At 45.5% G+C, this 21,268-nt stretch overlaps 1 protein-coding gene across 1 annotated transcript in view; it reads left to right on the top strand.

Annotated features, from left to right (window-relative positions):
* Positions 1–356: 356 nt before the first annotated feature.
* LOC131292771 (membralin) overlaps positions 357–21,268 on the top strand; it is a 49,004-nt gene continuing 28,092 nt past the window's right edge. Inside the window, exons 1-8 of the mRNA XM_058320888.1 lie at positions 357–414; positions 655–885; positions 957–1,039; positions 1,502–1,651; positions 1,728–2,269; positions 2,338–2,675; positions 2,753–2,810; positions 8,618–8,701. Coding sequence (XP_058176871.1) covers positions 784–885; positions 957–1,039; positions 1,502–1,651; positions 1,728–2,269; positions 2,338–2,675; positions 2,753–2,810; positions 8,618–8,701 — 1,357 coding nt within the window. The 5' untranslated portion in view covers positions 357–414; positions 655–783. The remainder of the gene's footprint in view (positions 415–654; positions 886–956; positions 1,040–1,501; positions 1,652–1,727; positions 2,270–2,337; positions 2,676–2,752; positions 2,811–8,617; positions 8,702–21,268) is intronic.

Below are 21,268 nucleotides of genomic sequence, written 5' to 3' on the forward strand. Positions count from 1 at the left end.
GTTCATCCTGAAATATTTTTTAAATAGATTATTTGCTTAAATAGGTTCTGAGGGTTAAAAAGCTATTACCAAATTGGTCAGTTTAGTAAGCCGACCAAGGTTATTCTACCTGATTTCAAAATAGTTAATTTCCTCTGCAACTAAAGATCAACGTACTTCTAAACTATTTGTCTTATATATAAAGAGCTAGTGTTCACGCGATTTATTGTTCAATTGGATAATCAAATTGTGAATTTATCATTAAATTAGCAAATCTTTCGACTATTTCGACAGTTGCCCAAGGTGTATAGGTTATGTTCTAGCGATTTTGGTTAAAAGGTAAATATTTTGCAAAGACAGCTGTCAGTCTTGCCCCGAGACGTCGATTACTCGTTCGTTCGATTGCTTTTCATCATAAAAACACTACGGAATTAGGTAAATGTTTGTGGAAAGTGCAAAAGCAAAGGATTTGCATCGTTCCATGCTCTGCCTCGTTGTTTTCGGTTTGCTCGCGCGCAAAAGAGTTAATCCTTGCTGCTGCGACGAAACTGTGCTTGTTGATGTTGTTGTTTGTGTTTTGGTTCTGACAGCTCCGAGTACAAGAGTTTTGCGAAACTGCAGTGCAGTGCAGACGTGTATCGTTAAGAAATAACCAGTTTAATTCGCGTATTTCAGGTGCTGCGCTAGAAACTAGGACACTTGCACGGTGATTACTTACCCGCCGCTTGAAAACGGCTCGCCGATTGGAGCCACTCGGTCCGAGAGTGCAAAAGTGAAAGTTCACCACATCCCGCATACGGCAGTATGGCGGAGCCGAATGCGTTGCCACCGGATGTTAATCCCGAAAATAATCCCATCCCCGGTGCACCGTTGATCAATCCGGGCAGGCCGAGGAACAATGTGCAGGTGCGGAAAAGCCCACGGGCCGGGTGGAAGGAAGTCACTTGGAAGCTAATTCGATTTACGTTTCATTGTAGAATCCGCTGATAAATGTTCGCGACCGACTGTTCCATGCATTGTTTTTCAAGACGGCCATCGCCTACGCACAGACGATTCCACGGTAAGACGAAAACGGATGGTTCAGGAAGATGCAATGTGCACGGAATGCAAGCGAATCGTTAATTCAATACACCATCAGTAATTTGTCATTCTCTTCCCTGGAGAACTCATAAACCCCTTTTTTTATAAAGTTGTTTATAAATGAATGGTACACAAAACAATGATTATGTAGAAACAGTTAGATCTAACTTTGAAGGACATTTGAAGAAAGCGTATTTCTTCCGACCACGGTCAATGCTGCGCGTTGACATCGACATTGTGCCGGTTGTCATTTGTGTGTGCATATTTTACTACACCCTGAGGTTGCATTAATTTGCGTCATCATTAAAACGGGGAAACGAGAAACGGAAGAAAAAGAATCGTAATTGGCCCGCGAATGACGTGCTATGATTGAGCAAATTGTTAGGGGATTTTAGGAAACGCTTTTATTAATTCAATCCATTTACAAAATTCTCTTTTGCAGGCCTGTTCGGCGTGCAATCGAGCTGATGATGTTGCTGAAAGCGTTAACTGCATTCTTCATCTTGGCATACATTCATGTGCGGTTTTCACAAACGCCTACGACGTGCCTGGAGCACGTGAAAAACGATTGGCCTCGTGATGGCATTCTGCGGTAAGCGACCCCGATGGTCAATGGCAAGAGTATTGTGCTGGACGTAAAACCTGCCATCCTCCTTTTTCTCTTCCAGTGTGGAAATCCTAAGCCTTAGCCAAAGCGAACATGATGCATCGAAAGGGACGTTGGCGGGAATGGATGACAATGACGTAAACGTGCTGAGGAACACGTTGAAAAACGGCATGATAAGTATCGATCCTTCAACGACGCTACCGCACGAAGAAGAACAGAACCAGAACGCAAACGTGCTGCACCAGCACAACTATGCCAACAGCAGTCCGCTACCGGGAAAGGTACCCTATGGCCATGAGCCGATGACGACCGATATCTATGCCACACCACGGCAGGAGACTTTTATCGTTACGGAAAATTTAACTGGTGTTACAATCGATAGCACGCCATTTCCGGGTGGAGGTGGTGGTGGAAAACTGGTCACCATCGAACGGGAACATGCCGAGAAAAAGCCGATGGTTGAGCAACCGGAAAGGGTGGACAATGTGGTGGTGTATGCTAATCAAACCATTATGAAAACGCTAGCTGAACTCGAGCAAAGTTCGAGCGGTGAAGGGGAACTAAAATCGGATGTACCGGTTATGGAAAAGCTACGCAATGCAGGTACGAAAGCAACGGTGCGTAACAGTTGTTCTCCAATGTTTTCTAAATTGCCCTCCCTTTTCTTCTAGTTATGGCTCCGGATCAGTACATCGTGGAGTATTCGCTCGAGTACGGATTTCTGCGCCTTTCTGCGGCCACTAGACAACGTCTGAACATTCCCGTGCACGTTGTTCGACTCGATCCGCAAGTGAACAAGTGTTTCGGTGATTCGTTCAGCCGGCTAATTCTGAAGCACTTTCTCGGCTACGATGATATACTGATGGCCTCGGTTAAGGTGCTGGCGGAGCAGGAGGACAACAAGGGATACCTGCGGAACGTGATCACCGGGGAGCATTTCCGTTTTGTGTCGATGTGGTGGATGGGTCGTGGTTCCTACACGGCCGCATTTTCGATTATGGTTCTATTTGTAAGTTGAAGAATGGTACATTAGGTCGAAGGAAACGTAGTTAATTTAATTATCTATTAAACGGTTTTCATTTTCAGACGATCACCATTTCAATGTTGCTTCGCTACTCGCATCATCAAATATTTGTGTTCATTGGTAAGTAATCGTAGTTTGAACGATTTTGTGCATATTGTATTATTTTGTTATTATTAGAAGTCCATTCGCGTTGGTAAGCATCCGCTGATATTGGATTTTAATAACATTGCGTCAACTCAGATTAAATGGTTGATATGTTCAAAACTGGTCACCTATGATACTATAAATTCCTCACCACCTCGACGTCGTGGGTTCGAATCCCAACCGAGACCGGACTCTCCCCTGTACGAGAGGACTGACTATCTACGTACAACAGGGAAACAAGTCTCTTAAGCCCTTAACGGACAGGCATGACCAAGAGGTCGTTACGCCAAGAAGAAGAAGAAAAAGTTTAAAGTATAGGGTTCCGGGACAATTGTGAGAGTACGCCAGTTAGAAAATCGACCCTCTAGTCTAGTAAGCCCCAAACGGGTAATCATGCCAACAGATTGTCGTCACGCCAAAGATGGAGAGTAGACAACTTTACTGTTATATACATTAATATTTTTACGTTCAAAAACGTCAAACGCGCGCAGATCTCCTTCCAGTAGAGTACATGTCTCATGTCCGTCAAGCGCAACGGGTCTTATTAGTGTCCGGCAGCTGACTCTCTGACTTAAGTCCAGGACACGTTCCCACAGCCAAAAGGCAATCCCCTTGCCGGAGTCCTCTGTGGGAAGCAAACGTAGAGCATGCGACACGACCGACCCTTACCTACATTGCTCAAAGTTGCCGTACAAAGCCTTATCTGCTTGTCCGGAAACTGGAACTCTCTTATCAGCATCCACAACTGTTGGCGATCAATACTGTCGTAGACCGCCTCGAACTCAATAAAGACGTGACATATAGCTGCAATTGTACTCACGACATATCTGCATGATCTTTTCATTGCTGTTTTGATCATTAACGCGATGCTATGTAAACCCATCCTGCAAGTTATAGCTTCATTGTTTTCTAAACTAGATATTATTCTTATTATTTTTTAATATATTCCAAATTAGCAGGAGGCGGGAAGAGGAGGGGGAGGTGGTGGTGGGAGATCAGCCGAGCGGTAGAGTCGGTTCGAAAATTGGCCAATGAGCGTTGAAGTTCACCATCTCGTCTTCGTGGGTTGGAATTCCAACCGAGACAAAGGGACTATCCACGTATACAAAGGGAAAAAGTCTTGTAAGCACTTTAAAAAAGGAGCAGGCATGACCAAAGACGGTCATTCCTCCAAAACCCCCTTGTATTTGCGGACTCTCCAAACCAGTAAGGAACAACAAAATTATTTAAAAACTAAAGTTTCATTGGTTTCATTGGTCGAAAAATAATAGTTGTTGATTTAAATTGAAATGTCAAAGAGATCATATTTCTATTGGGAATTTTTTTCCTCTTTCTGTGTGATACAAATTGATATGCACTTAATTTAAAGACTTGGGACCATCTTGCACTTTTGTGATGCTTTCGCAAGTTCCTAAGCCAGTGTACAATGTATATATTCAATATGATTACATTGTTTGACATTTATTTCTAGAACATATTTTGATCCATATGCGACCGAAAATCAGCGGATGTACCCACGAGATTGGAATGGTTGATATGATATGTGAAATCATAATTAAGTTACCCAAATCCGATGGGAAATCATGTGGCTGCGATTCGGCGGCAAACATTGGCACCGTGACAAAGTGAGATTTTGTACTGCCGTCATCCGTAGCGGATCGCGGTTTTGAGTGACTAGGTATTTTTATGACAAATGAAAGGAAACATTGTGTAATCGTGGAAATGGAGTGCAAATCCGCAAATTTTCGAGGTCCAAGCAAATTAAATCAAATATGCCATACTTGAAAACGACGTGTTTTTTTTGGGGATGTTTAACAATGTTTATTTGATGTTTTTCTTAGAATGGTTTATAATAAAACAATCTTTAATTCAAACTCTGTAAGAGATATCTAGACAAGCTGGTTTTGCTTATAGAATTTCATGTTTTGAACCAGACGATAACATATCCAAACCAGCATAATTTGGCCATTTTCTCGGTATGGCGTTAAACTTGTTGCAAAGGCAAACAACACACGGTGGGATAAGCTAGCTTAAGCCGGCTCGGGTCGCTTCACCATTGTTGTCTGCCATAGTTCGGCTCTTGCTGCGACGCACGGCAGATTCACACCAACGGGAGGACAAACGATGGCTATTTTATCTTCCATTCGATGCCCTCCCATAATAAGCGAATAACAAGAATATGCCAGCCCGTCGCCCTTCGGTGTGCTTCCGGACCCCTCACCCAACCCCCACCCATCGGGAACCCGGCTGAAAGCATCGGATCAAAACGAATTTTATTTTACCCCGTCTCGGATTCCCCATTTGGTTCAAGGCTTCCTTGCCGTACCTGTGGAATGCCAGATGGGTAGAATGTCCTTTTTTCACAATCAACCTGTGCAATCCTATCGGTTGTTGTTGGTTCGTTTCGTCCCACACCCCGCATATGCTATCCTCCCGCCCCCAAAGGGCAGCCAGGACATTTGTGAGCGTCCTTCGGTCGATAATGATGTGACACACTGAATAATGACATTGACGAGACATCGCATCGGGGCCCATTGTGTGTGTGTGTGTGTGTGTATGTGTGTTGTGCCTCACCGCCTCAAACCGTCGTTCACATCCCCTTCCCTCTGGTGGGCGAAAGGTGCGATGGAGAAATAATAATCGGAGCACACCGTAATGGTTCGATTGTGAGAAACAGATATTAGCTGCCAGGGTTACCGAAATTGATTGGTTATCATCGCCGAACGACGCCCAACACTGGTCTGTACCGGGATGGGGTGAGCGGGGTAGCATGTGAAAGGACGCTTTACAGATCGGCTCCTTGGCAATGAAGGCTCGCATCGAAGGTTTTGCCCACTGAAGTGTGGAAATTCTTTGGCTCGTATTTTTTCCACCAAACTCGACTCGAGTTTTGTTTTTTTTTGTTCAGATTCTATTCTTCTTCAATCCCGATGAAAATCAAAATCTTCCTTCCGTGGGTGTGGACTCTTTACTCGCATTGGATAGCTTTACATTACAAACTTAACTTCGTTGCTGCCACAAGAGGATGAGATTGGTACGCAAAATATCAATTTAATTAATATTCAAATTTTTCCTTGATGATAAAGAAACACATCGATATTCATGACAAGGGGGTGTGCGTTTGCATTGTAATCATTATTGTTATTATGCTTTACTTCACGCGCATGTTTTTGTATCTCGTTGTCCAGATGAGTGTTTCGTTGTACAGTTAAAACACGATGTTACAATATGAATATCAAACGTGTTGTGTTTCTTTTTTCTTCATTTTGCCTCATTGCGGTTCCATTTATGGTTCATGTTTTATACTTTGGATCCTTTTCTGTCTGCTAATAATACCTTAATACATTGCCTAGTAAGCTTCATTAAATCCGTCTTTAAAATCGATTTGAGACCGAAAAAACCTGAGAAAGAGAGTTTAAAAACGTTAGAATAAAAGAATTTTAACTAGTTTAGCAATTGTGTAATAGTAAGCATTTTAACTAGGAAATAATTGTGCTTAAAACTTGTCGTCCCATTGGTGATTCGAACGACGATGGTGTTTCTCGAACCCATCACGTGCTCGCTACCGCATCCGAACTCCCTTGAGGCCACCGAAATGTTTTTGGTTTTTGGAAGAAAAGACGCTTGTTGCGGATCGTCATCGTTGTCGTTGTCGTTGAGCAAGTCTTTTACCGTTTCTTTCGCTATCGGTGTTTCACTATGCTTCAAATAAGAACGACAGTAAATTACTCTACCTTCTGTGGGGCGGGCGAACAACCGTCCCATCATCCCATCGGGTTCAGCATCTTTTGGACAACCGGTCGTTTACGGGTTGTTTACACCCGAGCCTCGTAAATATGACTTCCAACAAAAATAAGTGTTCCCATCGCACGCGACCGGTCTCGATGGTCGCCCCCTTTAATCGGATAAAGCGTCCGAATGTTATCATTGTTCGGCTTGCTATGGGAAGGATTTTAGCTCACTTTAAGACCACGAACTCTCTACCTTGTACCCTGGTCAAATGCGGAAGTGAAAGCTTTTGGTTCTTCGTTAGCACACGCATTCTAGTAAATTGTGATGCGCATCACAGTGAGCTGTGGAATTAAGATGTTTCTATCTATTAACAAGTATCATTCGCTTGCTCAACGGTATTGCCTTGTTATTCGTCAAGTAATATTGTTATTCGTCAACTAATATTGTTATTCGTCAAGTAATATTGTAATTCGTAAAGTTCCAGAAAATTTGGGGTTTTGAACTCGTCTAAGGTTTGTGTCCTTGCCTTCAATCGATAATATTAGTGGCGAACGTTGTTTTTCTTGCTCTTTTGTTGTTTACCACAAGCCTCATGTTTGCTTGTGTTAACGAAAGAGTGTAACCCGGGTAGGCCCTGGTATCGTCCTGATGTCCTTCCAAACATCCGGTGTACTTTTAGCCTACCCGACACGATGAGAGGATGGGTGGCCTGGTTATTGTTCTCTCTCATGCTGATGTGTGTAGTTGTTGGTAGGTGCTTTTGTGAAAAATAAAACTTTTCTCATCGCTAAGCAGAAGAGGCTGATAGTTCGGCCATCCTCATCCACACAGCGTCCACAAACCCGTATCACTTTCACCTCAGGTGAAATTGGGCGGTCCACCACCACCCATTCAGCCACCACCGGGCTGGCCATCGGAGGCGCCGCAAGGTGATCTTTGATAAAAGGATTCGTATCCAATATGTTACCATGAAAATGTAGCCAAAGTGAATTGAAAGTGAAACATGATAGCCATTTGACATGAATGTATGTAATTAGGTTGTGGCGTTGTTTACGTGCCTGTGCGGAACCTATTCACAGCTTTTTTTTTATTGTTGTTCCTGTTGTTGCCGTCCTTCTATTGTTTGGTCATGTTCGGTGCCATTGTCTTCCTTGCTTACCTAGCTGGGGCTGGGCTAGGTGGTGGCTTTCCATCCATTCTCTTGCCTTCCGAGTGCCACGACATTATCTATCTGCATGAACACATACACGGCCCACGGAGCTGCACGAGGTGCCACCTTTCACTTCCTCCTTATTCCCCCCTCCACCCAAAAAAAACCTCCCAATGTATCGTTCTGCTCGTGCAGAGCGGAGAATCACTAACCATTTGTTTTACCCATCCTCCGATCGCCCCAAACTCGTCCGGTGACCAGCAGCATGACCATCACACGGTCCGGCACCTTCGCCTCGATACTCTGTCGTCAACCTGTTGTTTCGGGTTTCCGGTGGTGTGGAGGCTTGTTATTGGATCATCGGACGTAGCCTTCGTACGGCTGTGGGATCAAATGAGCCGAATTTATCGATACAAATATATCATCGGTGTGTTTTTGTGTGTCCAGTTTGCTATTGATGGGGGGTAGTTTTATCTTTCACGCTTTCCGTTCGGTGTCGGGTGAACACATTTATGCCTAGATATAGTGGAGACATGTTAGGACATTAGTGCTAAACGCTAACAATACTATTGACTTTGGTTGCGTTGCGTTTCAATGAGTTTTAATATTGCACAACGGAGTATCATGGTGTAGATTAAAACCTGATAATTGTGGACCAAGATAAGATAAAGCTGATAGGTTAAACTTTAAGCTGCGATGTGAACACTTCTGCTAAATTGAAGGGGAGAAGCAAATTGCTGTGCAATATCTACATTTATCTATATGTATTTTCTTTGATTTTGCTAGTGAAGTTGTGAAGCAAAATATATTTGATAATCATAAATGTCTTTCTGCTTCTGTTCACCCATACTTCATTCAGGAAAATTAATTGCAACAATATCATTTGTGTTTTCTTTTTCAGTGGATCTCCTTCAAATGCTGGAATTTAACGTACCAGTCCGTTTTCCTGCCGCTCCTCTACTGACGGTTATATTGGCGTTAGTTGGTAAGTATAACCGTTGGATTGGAAATATCCATAATATAGTCAACAAAAATCAATCAAATCTTTCCGCCTTCGAAAATTCGCACATTGTGTTTTTTGTTTGTCAACATACGACCATTTCTATGTTCTACTTTTGTTCGTTAAAACAATTGTTACTTTGTAGCAAAACCTCGACTTCATCCATGTACGAATTGATTATGATTTTGCGCTAAAGAATTTTGGTTTAAGTCCTCCAGAACACCGTACATTCCACCGGTTCCAGCAATAATTGATAAAAGGGGTTGAAATCCGATTTAAGAGTTCTCTTCATTAGCAAATCCCTACCCCGTTCGGTGAAAGCTCAAGCGCGTGCGAGAGTGCATTCGGTCCTAGGGCCAATAGTGCACATCGCGACGCCATCCAGCTGTGTGGATTTTACTCGGCAAATCCGTTCGCATCAAGGCATTGGCATGTATGGGCCATAGGAGGCCATTCTACCATTAGCGTTAGCGTGTTGGCAAAACTAAGAATAAGTCCATTAGAGGAAATGCACTTTTGAAAGCAAAAAACAAAATCCCCGAGGTGGTGGTACGTTGCATTTAGTGAGGTTGCATATTTCGGCACTGTTTATCGGCTCGCTCTGGTTTCGCCTGATTGATAGGATGAACGCCACGCGTTTTTGGTATTTTCTGCGCATCCGATTAGGTTGCGGTTGGTGTTGAATGGCGTACCGAGTGGTTTTTATGATTATTAGATTTGAACATTTTACCATTTACACGAAAAGTGTATAAAGTGTGTGTTAAGAAGGATGGAAAAGCAATCATGTTTGTTATCTATCACATATTTTTACTCTAAAAGTTCGACCAACACTGAATCGTTGTTTCTGAAACTTTCCACACATTAAGTTTAAGCACTGCACTGATAAAATCATCTAAATTTTACAATTGATACTTAGTTTTACTATAAGGAACAAAACAATTATGTACAAATATGTCAAGGTGTATCAACCAAAGTTGTACAACAAGGTTTATACAACACGGTGAAATCGATGAAATATCAAACATTTGAAATATGCCGTTATCGTTACTATCAAATTAAAACATAACTATAAAGTAAAGAGTTAAAACCATAACTCTTTTCTCAATCCTTTCTTCACCGATCTTCGCCGGGGTGTCAAGCTAGTATTTACAAAACTTCAGGTAGTAATTTAAGAGGCTGAAAATTTTAATATCTTTCAAATAATGTAACAAATGTTTCGTAATCCATGGAACCTATTCTACTATCCATTGAATAACAGCAAAACCTACACGTCTATTGTTCTTGTGACATTCCGTCAAAATTCTTGCAAAATCCCACATCGCAGGCCGTTCGTTGTGGCAACTGTTAATAAATACATTTCATTCGTGAACAGAATACGATACACTCGTGACCGTGCGGCAGCATCCACCATCGTATGGCGTTATTACACACGCGCGGGACCCGGAAATACCGATACAATGGTACGCGCTTTGTTGCAGCCTCATGTCCGCATACATTAATTACGTGCGATATTGATTGATAGATGAGTTCCATTCAAATTTATTATCCATCATCCATTGTTGCATGTGATATATATTAAATATATATGATGCCGAAGGACGCGGCACGGGAACCTCTTTACAAACCACCGGGAAGGATGTGAAATTCGGCGGAATGGTTCGGGTGCGTGTTCATTTGCAGTTCGCCGCAAAACCACGTCAATCAGCATCCGCTGCGTTAGGAAATGTTGTGGAAATTGCAAAAAACAAATGGTGGAAAAAAAAACACTCCCTTGGAGGCGCGCAGATTTCCGCTTTTGACACAGCCCGAATTATAAACCACCCGAAACGGCGAATGACGGCGATTTGAAGGTGTGCCGTATGGTGAAGCAGGCGCGGGAGACCGTACCGGGGGTTACTTGCATCAGTCAATCAACCGAACCGTACCGCGCCGGAGTTAATGGGAATTGATGCGAGTGCCGGACGGAGAGATTGCGAACCACACCGTCGACGTCGGGCATACGGCGGTGATACTACGAATCTAAATGAGGAAATTACAAACGTCACAGAATTCGTTTGATGGCCGCTTGCAGTGCCGGAGTATGCGGGTGTATATGTGTGTGGTGGCTTCCCCTTCCCAAGACTTTCGGGCGCCGGGTCGGTTTCGGCATGCCCTTCGGCGATGCCATACGGTATGCATTTTAATAGGACACGTTGCGCCGTCTGTACCTTCGTCTAAAGCAACTATTGATGTGTTCGATCCGACCGAATGAGGATGAGCCTTACTTTGCTCCGGTTGGGCTTTCAGGGCATGGAGGAAATGAAATGATATTTAATTCCTAGCTCCATCGGTTCCTTTAAGGTGGAACCGAACATGCCAGGAGGGTGGTCAAACGAGGGGGGCCTATTGAATGTAATCTTGCGTCGAAACCGGCCTCGAAATGGCAGATGAACAGTGCTACATTATGAAATGGTTCGTCACGGGTTTACGGGCACAAAGGTTGATTCGTTTTGCGCCGCACGAGGTTGACTCTCATGTCACCAACGATCCAGATTGGCCCGATTGATCGGCGTTGGGCGTCGCTGTCGCCGTGGGAATCTCTTCGGTAAATGAGCAATCTAATAACCTCTGAAACGTATGCCTTTTTTACCGGCCCCTCCACAAAGGGGATTTCATGTACCCCATTGCATTTGAATTCGTCGCTCGGAGAGAGACTCGTAGTAGCTGAGATAATTAGATTCATGTGTCGTGGAATGTTCCTCCTCTCTCCTCATCCCAATCCAGGGTGCGTTGGGCTTTGGTGCGGCGTCCGTAAAAGCTCGCCGTTGTACGGAAATACATAAATACATCAAACAAATGAGTTCTGCACGGGAAAATGTTGTACCCGAGCGCGCTCTCGGGGGAAACCGCTATTTTATAGATATTAATGTTTGCGGCTAGGATTCATGAAATTATGCTTACAGTTAGATCGTGCCGGTTGCCCTCGCGTGCACCACCATGTCCAGTTGCGGAATCCAGCCACGGTATTATTCTTGCACACCGTAGTAATCCGTACAAATTGACGTGGAATAAATCTGTTCCCGGTTTGGCATCTCGGACCTCGGATCTGTCCCATATCGGCTCAGCTTATTAGCCTTTTTTGGTGGGTTTAGTTGGTGGCTTAGTAAAATCAGATAAACTAATTTTTCTCTCCAGGATTTACTGGCGTCCACCGGGTGGTAATTGTGAAACACTGTAACGATTAATTTTGTCCCCATCGCAACAGTTCGCAACAGAGCGAAGAGCTTGTTGCAGACCGTTGAAAGCATAGCGAGTCACTTTTTGCTGGCATATAGTTGATTTTGGCTTTCCTTCTTTGTGTCTTACTGGAAAGATCATAGAAGATTTACTTACTTTCACACTTGACCAATTTTGCACGTCGAAGAACTGGCATCCTTCCCAACATGATCCACGTTAAAATCTCCACTGAATTTTCTTCTCAGTGGAATTGTGTAAATTAAATTTGCACGATAAAATGGTCGCCAGCAAACAAACGGTGTATCCTACAAAATATTCATAGCCGAATGTGGCCATCGAAATGGCCGGGAATCCCTCGATGCGAAGGAAAAGCAAAGACGGTGTCACACGGTGATGTATCGAATCTGGGTGGAATCATTTTCATGCTGCTTGCCATGTGGTGAACTGTCCCGCATCTTTTCTTCCGGCACTGGACGCAGTATGGCATAAGTGCAAAATCTTTGCACTACCGTGACGCCCCACTCTCCCTCCCCCACTCGCCGCCCAGACTGCACAGCTTTAAAGAATTGTTTTTCAATGAATATGGTTACACCGGAGACGATGACGATGATGATGGTGATGTGGATAATGCCGTAGTGTAAATTTATGCGCATCGTCAAGTGACACGTTGCTTCAGCTCGATGCCGCTTAAGTCGGGTGTGCTGGACTTTTGACAGGCACGTGCCCACTTGTCCCAACCGAAGCCAAGAGAGTGTAAACTTTTCTTTTGATAAATTTATTCACAACTTGTGTATGGTAGTGTTTCAGTACCGGCAGCAATTTACCAGGAATGGTTTCTCCACAAAGTTGTACGTTTCGTTGGGGGAAAGTTCCATAAGCAAACAAAGAATGATGTTAAGATGTTTTGCTTAGTCAACGTATAGTGATTTTAAGTTTCTAACAAAACAACTCAGTACCAAGAATTCGTTCAACCATTAAGCAACAAACGTGCCGTCGATTGTTTTTACTTCAGCAACGGATTGCCGTTAATTGGCCGTCTGAAAAAAGAAACGGATTGGTCGGACTCCACACATCGGGCTGGGTTCAGCATACCAAATCCTTTGAGCACTCCTATCTCTCTCTTTCCACTTACTCTTTTTTCGCCCCGTTTTCTACGAACTCCTCGACGAAAAATGTTCCACCAAATCCCATCTGTTTGAGATGAACTTCACTGTGTACATAAACTTAATCCACTAAAGAACCCCGAGCCGGCCAATGCCGCTCCCGGAATCCAACGTGTTTGTTTCGAACACGATCCGTTCCAGCGATCGTGTGTATCTATGTATGTATGCACATAAAGCTTATGCTGCTCCTGTGGCGCGTTTGGGACGAACGGTAGTGGACTGCCGGTGGTCACTAGCGGCGCCGGGTACTGTGCATCGCTTAGCCGTAAGCCGAAAGGTACACACATCAAGTGGCTAAAAGAGCGTAAACATCGATTTCGTAGCGAAAAGGGGTCGACGGCGGCGGAGTGCAGCACATTGCAGCATGTTCATTCGCATAAACGAGGAATTATGGGTGTCATGCCTGTCTCGTGACACCTTCTCATTACCGCCGAGGTCCTGCCTCCAGGTGTGCCGGGTATCTAGGGAGGAAGAGCTTCGGAACTCGGCAGAGGACATGAATACCTGCGATCCCTTTCTCTAACAACACGGAGTTCAACCCGATTCTCTTCCGCAATGGTTTCCGGGATGGAGGGACAGCACTGGAGGAAGAAGGTGCCAGTGCGTAAGGTTCATAACGCGTAACGAAATTACTTCCGTTCCGTAGCTGTTTGCCGACGTTTGTTTGTGCGTCGGCGTCTAAAGAGTTTGTATGTTAAATGGTACATTTCGATTCGATCCTACTCGGTTAGCAAACGCTTCTTGGTCTTGGAGCATCTCCTTGGCCGTAGATAGTTACTTCCGATTGTCGGTTTTTGCAAGTTCCGGGCGCATCCTTCGTTTCCCTCGTTCGAAGTGAAACCGTTCGAAAATGTAAAACCAATTAAAAGTTATGACTGTAATCCCTCTTATCGAGTATATATTTTACATACTAAAGGGCGCACACCAACAGAACATCCGTGGTCCGTGTGTTTGTGCCCTTGTGTCCTGATTCACTTGCAGTGCGAGTGGTTGACGCAGCCTTTCGCCAGTGACTGTCAGTGTCAGGAGGGTAAAGATCGACTGACTGCTCGCTCCGTTGCCACACCGAAGCGCCCTCAACGAAAACCACTAGCGGGAAAATCTGTGCTGCCGCTCCGGCATACCCGGTTACGCCAAGGACTTTAGTGGGTTCATTCATAAATGTTCAGTCGAACACACGGCGGTGATGGAATTCACCACCAGTTCTTCCCATCGGCTGTGCTGGTGTAGTTCTGGCATGTCTCCTCCACCGTTGCCATGACCATCGGTATGTGAAAGCGGCACGTCTGTGTGTGTGTATGGTCGCGGGGGCTCGTTCCATCGAAACTCGCTACATTAACCTTTATTTGCCGATTTTGTAATCCAATTAGTGTGCAACAAAAATTTCTTCCAGTTGAAGTGTTTTTGTCCTTTTGTGACTTCTCTTTTGCTCTCACTCGTGGAGCACCCGAACCAGCGCACATATGCATACGTTGCAATCCACCGCTGCACCGCTATGCATTCACGTGCTTTATGTTTATTTGCACGTGCTGAAGTTGAAACCCAGTGGAGTGCCGTGTGGTGCTACGGATTTACGGAGCATCATTCCGGTGCGGGATTTAGGGAGTTTCATGGTCGCGTATGCCGGCTCCTGCCTCTGCCAATGCCTCACCCCTCATCCGGCCTGTAGATGCGTGGCTAATTCTTGTGTAATGAATATAAAGCAGGTAGCTATTAAAAGTGAGTGCATTTTTAAGCTCGGAAGTAGAGCGGAAACACTCGATGAGCCTTCCTGTGGAAGCATCATCCGCTGAAGTTTCGAACAGACAGTTGTTTTGTGAGTTCATATTTGAATTACGTTTGTATGATTTCACTTAGATTTAATACTACTCCAGATGTGTGTTGCGTGTTCGGTGAACGATTTCAAATCAACTTGACTCAGTTTGTTATTCAGATTTTTCAATTCAAATCGAGTTCGTACCGGACGCGGGGCGGAACGACGTTAAATCTGTAGAATACTTCCGTTATAGCGCGGTCACCATTGATCGGTTCTGCGAAGCGAAGAAATCAAACCATACAAATCTAATTTCAAAGTTAGATAGTTGCCAACTTCTTGATAGAAAAATGTCTCTCCTCTTCCCGGAACCGTTCGGCGATGCATAGCTCGCGCTATACCTTTCCTCTTATTATTGTCCACCGTTGATTGATTGACGATTGATCTTTCATTTCTTTTCAGAAGTCAAAATGTGTATAGATTGTCCACCCACGACGGGTGCTCTTTATAATATTTTTGTCCGATTAAAAACGCCGATGTCTTTCATGATGTGTTTCAAGATGTGGATCATTTTTGTTGGGGAATCATTTGTCCCAACTGTGTTTTTTTCTCTTCCTTGTTTATCATATTTTTCACTATAAGTATCGCTGTCCGACCGTCATTCAAACGGTGACGGACATATAATGGCATTGATAGGAACGCGGGAGAGAGAAAATGCGCCGCGCCGACCTTTGGCACATTATTCAAATTCTGTAATTTCCAACATCGATTAGATTCTTTGCTGGTGTTCCGGGAAATTCAATTAGAGCATTACGATCAATTCGCGCACAAACAAGCCTCACTGCGCTTTGTGTCGTATAAGGGGAGGAGAGGATTCGACGCGAAATAAAGGCAGCGTTAAGGAACGCGAAACGGAACGGAAATAACTTTTGAATCGAAATCGCGCCCTAGTTGAGCATAATACTGTAGCATAAAGCGTCCGATGGAAGGAAGAAAGAAACGCATGGTGTAGTGCGGGAGATGCTTAGCAATGGGAAAAATTATGTGAACGATGATGTGTGCCTTCTTCCCCCATCCCCAGGCCTCAATCTGTCCTTGGACGTTGCCTATCAGAACGGCATGGCACGGACTTCTAGGACTTTTTTTTTATTATTATTATTTCGGTATTTTATTTTGATTCGACATCGCCCTCCTCAGCGGTGAACTTTTTTCGCAAATCAATCGATGGAATTAAATGTTGAATAATTTCGTACGTGAACGGGCGGCCCCACTCAGATGGCACCTCGTTGCTTGCCCCCTCCTCGTACGCCAACCCAACCGACCGGGCGGAATCTCTCCGGCAACGGCAAGGTGAACGGAAAGGAATCCTTGGCAACGGCGCTTGCTTTTGATTAGCTTCTCCGTTGTACCGGCGGGCAGGCCACAGCCGGTGCTGAACGAATCGAAAAATGTGATGATAAACTTGTGCGCTCTATCAAGGCATTTTTATTTCTGCTTGTCCCCTCCCCAGGCGGAATACCAAGGATTATCGTCCAACTAGAATAGACCGGTAGGAACTTGGTGTTCGATCTGTTGACTGCGTGGAAGCATTAACTTTTCCCGGTTTCATATTTTTTTCTTTCCCATCGATTTAAGTATGATTTTCGCTGGGTTTTGCAACAGTACAGCGATAACTTTTGTCGAGCATAAATGGTTTTCGGATGGGAAGTAATGCTACTGGATTCCGGGAAATGATTAACCTCGCAATTTTTAGCTCTGAGGGCCCATGAAATATTACTTCGGTTGTGGTATCGTTTCCTAGCGAAGCAGCACCCGGCCAGCGTTAAAGGACAAACTTTTGCGCTCTTTTGAGCACCTTTGGGACGTGGTTAAATGTCTTCTTTCTCTGCCTTTGCCACTGTGGTTGTAGGTTCCTATTTTTGTGTTGTTTCAACCCCTAGCCCGTGCCCGTGGATTGTCCGGTAACGATCGATCGTGTTGAAACGTTGAACAATTTCAATCAATTAGTTACCGCCCATCTTTCTAATTACTTCTCGACACATCCTGCATCCATAAAAGGGCTTCCCGAGCCGGACCATAGAGCACGTACCTTCCAGGGGGTCGAGCGGAGGGGGAAAGCGAAAGTTGGCCAGTGAACCAACTGGGTGTCCTTTTCATTGCTTGTTTGTCCTTCCTCCCCGGTTGACCCGGGGGGCGGGAGGCGGTCAACTAATACGCAGGATTCTGGTCGTAAGGTTCCCGGGGAGGAAAGAAGAGTGTGCACCCCCTTGGCCCGAGGACGACGTCGACGACGACAACGACGACGACAACGACGACGAGCACGACCGCATCGGACGACGGACGACCATTTTTATTCATCAGCCTAATTTCAGTTGTCGTTCCTCACAGCGGGAAATAATTTATGCTTTTGTCGAAGACGAAGCGAGCGCAGACATTCGATACATAGCAGGCTACAGCTACACCGACCCGGCTGGCAACCACCCCGGGTGCTTGTCCTCCTTTTGGGGGCGATCCTTTAGAGAGATCCTTTCTTCGACCGTTGGGAACCGGAAGTACGATTCGTTCCGAAGCAAAGCAAACAGCAAAACAGGCTCACCAGAGCCTTACGACAACAGCGCCCAGTACAACGCCTACAGGCCGGGGTAGGCTACCTTCGGGGAAAGCAAATAATTCGCTTCCGGTTTCCCGAACCCGAATGGTTCCACGAGGTGTTCAAGCTCGGGAGCTTGGTAGGGATTTCTCTGTTTCCCGCCCCACTCATTCCTCTTATTTATCTCTTCGGCAGCGGCGTCTTCCTCTGGTGCCGAAAAACAAGTGACCGGACCATCGTCAGGGTCGCACCAGCCTTGAGATACGGGATCGATTTCTTCAGCCTGGCTACCATGGAGCGGAAGCGGATTTTTAATTCGAACGCTTCGGCAGTGTTTATCCCCTGCCCCGAATCGTATCGGTGTTCGGGCCCCGAATCCCTAAGGACCGCGTTTGCGTGTCCGCTGCGAAACCCTTCGGACTCGGTTCCCGGGCGGGTTTCCTAAACGGTTTTCCCCGGGCCGTGCTTGGACACCTTTTTTCCACTGGCACACATAAAACAGCCTCCGCTCTACGATCCAGCGGGAGGGGGGTTCCGTGGTAGTGCGGGTTTGTTTTCGTTACGGCTTAAAATGTCCCCCGGAATGGAACGTGTCCGTTGCGCATCGAAGGGGATTGTGTGCCTTCGTCCGCAATGCCCGCTCTATTTTTCATCCCGCTCGGTTGCGGCGGGCTTTTCCTACATATTTATTTTCCTTCGACTTTGTCAATCCGCCGCGGCGCGCACGTCTTCATCCCTGCCTCCGTTGCGACGGCACACCAGGCCGTCCCCTCGGACGGATCGGAACGGACACCCTAGGAGCGCCCGGTGGAACGTAGGATGTATCTGTTTTTCACTGGGTCGTCTTTCGCTCGTTTTTGCTTACTTACTTCGCTCCATCCTTTACTGGGTTTTATTTTAGTTTGAAACCATCTCGCATACCTTACGCCCCTCCCTCCCGCGTTCCCTGCCCGGTTGCAGAAACCTCGGGGACACATTTCGATACGCAACGCTTTTTCTCTAGCGGGCGTGTGTATCTCTCCGGGAGCCGTGCCGAGAGCCCGCGCCGGGTGTCAATTTCTTTTTCCTGCTCCGGCGGGAAATCGATCGGGGGTCGCATCCGATAATGTTGACTCATTTCAATTCCGCACAGTGTGGGGTTAATTTGTTGTTTATTGAGCTTCGTTTAATTATTAAACAAATTAATTTATATCAATCGAGGTCGGTGTCCCGAGGTGCAAGAAGAAGATACCGTTGCCGGTGCGTCTCGCTCGGTTTGGTGGTATTCGTAATGTATGCATTCTGTTTTTCTAAGCAAAAGGGATTTGCAAATGTTTTTTTTAAGTTGCTTATTTAGAATCCTTTGGTACAACTGTTTTTAGTTGTCTTCTCAAGTTCTTGAACTCTTTGACTATATGGCTTGGATTGTTTTTCGTATGAGCTAAAACATTTTTTGGACAATTTTGCCACGTCCACTAATGGGCATAGAGATGGGCCCTGCCCTCTGCTGCGACTGCCACGCAAAGAGTGATAACCGAAAATCTCGGTTAATCTATTTTCTTAATCAGACAGAATGAGAAATAATCACGATTCAATTAAAGACGTGCCTTTTCTGCGTGCGCCACCCCTACAAAGGCAGACTCGGACGGCCGAAAGTGTCGGAAGCGAAACACGGGTGTCAATAATTCGGTTACTAGCTGGCCGCCAGATCGATTTCCCCATGATGCCAGGGCAGGCAAACGGAGTTAGTAGTACAGTTTTTATCTTATTTTATCGTAGCGTTGTTTACTTATTTCGAGTTTTTAAATCAAAATGGTAAGAGTAAGTTTAAGTTACACTTGTTACATTTTAATATACTTCTGTGTGGAGTAAGTTACATACTTTAACAAAATCAAATATTTTATTTTCAATGAGACAAACGAGACATTCTGTTTGGTTATATACAAATTGTTTTTTTGTTACCAGTTTAACTATCATCAAGTTTTGTTTAATAAAAAGGGAATTTTGTTGTCCCCCGTTTGACAACCCTGTACGGCTATTAGGCAAGCTAAGGAGTAAGGAAGTAAGTAGACAAACGAGATGGATGCCTCCGGAGGATGGGTCAGGAAGATCAGCACTAAGTGTATCGATGGTTAGAAAATCTGACCTGAAGTGCCTATCATTCAACCCACTTTTATTCCCTGGCATGTGTTTTCCCCCCGTGAGCGCCTCTCAACACTCCCTTCGCGCTAGCTGGCCAAGTGGTATAGGTCCGCCCACGTCTCCACATATCTCCGGGACTCATCACACGTTCAGTGAATCAAATCCCGGATAGAGGAATGCGTTCGTCCGGAGATGTTCGCGTCCGAGGGAAAAATGCTTATTTATAATCAATCCGAAAAAGATATCCATAAATGGGTTTTCCGACCGGCCGGCGTTTCCTTTCGTGCACTTGTGTTTTTCGTGCTTCCCGGAAAAATATGAAACCCCCAATGCGTCGGTTTTGCCAGAGGGGGGCCACTACACTCTCTCTGATGGGTTTGGATGGTCAGAAAACAAGCAAAAGTAAACTAGTGCACTGGATAACAAGGAAAACTCCCTAGTGCGAAAGTGTGTGCGTGTGTGTGTTTGTCTTTTTGGAGCTTCGCTGTGGAGAGTGTACGAGTGTGGGGGATGATAAGGCTGAACGAAATGAAATCGGATCAAGATTTATTAATCGCAGCTAGGGAGTGGGAGGGTGTGTGACGTGTTGTCGGCTGGAGTAGTCGAAGTTTCGAGCAAACAATGTTTCCGAGGCCGGGATGAAATGATAGTCCGCGTGGATGCGAGCGCACTTCTCCTGCAACCCATGATGGATGGGGTCCGCGTGGTGTATGTGCCGGTGTCTCCGAGCGAAAAAGGCGACGGATCCCTCGGGAGAACCCTTGGGAGAACCATCGGGGTTGCGTCCGTTGGTACGGGCTCTGACGAGGATGAAATTTGAAACCGCAGCCGCGCGCGGTTATGATCGTCACCCAGCGCTGCTTTGCTGCGTTCCAGCCCTCCAAAGTGGGCGGAAAACTGTGTGGAAAATAATATATGACACTTGTATGATTCCAGCGTGGCCTACAATTCGATATAATAAATTACGTTTCGAGTTTGATTTCTCATTTCGCCAACGGAGACCACCGCAAACCGTCCCGCACCGGGAGATGATGAAACGAAGAAGCCATCGAAATATGTTCATGATGAATTTGGGCAACGACAGAGGACGAAGCGTTGTTCCGGGAAAGAAATCAATTTCCCACCAGCTCCACTGGAAGCCCGGGCCCGATGGTGTCGGGAAGCCCATGCTTCGGTAATGGTGGCAAAACTCGATGGCAAGGGCAGGCACACCATCGCATCTTATGGCCAGTGGACAAATATACACCCTGCATATGGAACGCGTATCTCATATCGTAACCAAGGATGGACACCACTCGATGGTACATGCCAAGGGCGACCAAACCGATGCAAGGTTTGTTTGTAACCCGATGCTTCAATCTCGGCCATTTCCCGTTTGGGAGATTCATCCGAGTGCTCTCGAGTGATGATGATGATGATGATGATGATGACTGGTGGTGGTGGTGGTGATGCTGTTCTGCCGCCCGAGTGGTGAGTGCTGGAAAGCAAACAAACCGATTTCCGATCAATTACATCGGACGGTAAAATTGCTCGCTTTTGCGTAAAACGCATCCTTTTCCGTTGCGTTGCTGGGATGGCCAAACCGGTGGACCGGTGACTAAGTGAAAGAGAGCACGTGCTTTATCACAACACAACCCCGGGTAAGTGAGTGTTTCACTGCGGGAAAACGAGAGGACATCTCTGGTTAAAAGATGAATACACTGTACGAC

This window comes from Anopheles ziemanni, chromosome 2 (assembly GCF_943734765.1).
Source record: "Anopheles ziemanni chromosome 2, idAnoZiCoDA_A2_x.2, whole genome shotgun sequence".
NCBI classification, from domain to species: Eukaryota; Metazoa; Arthropoda; class Insecta; order Diptera; family Culicidae; genus Anopheles; species Anopheles ziemanni.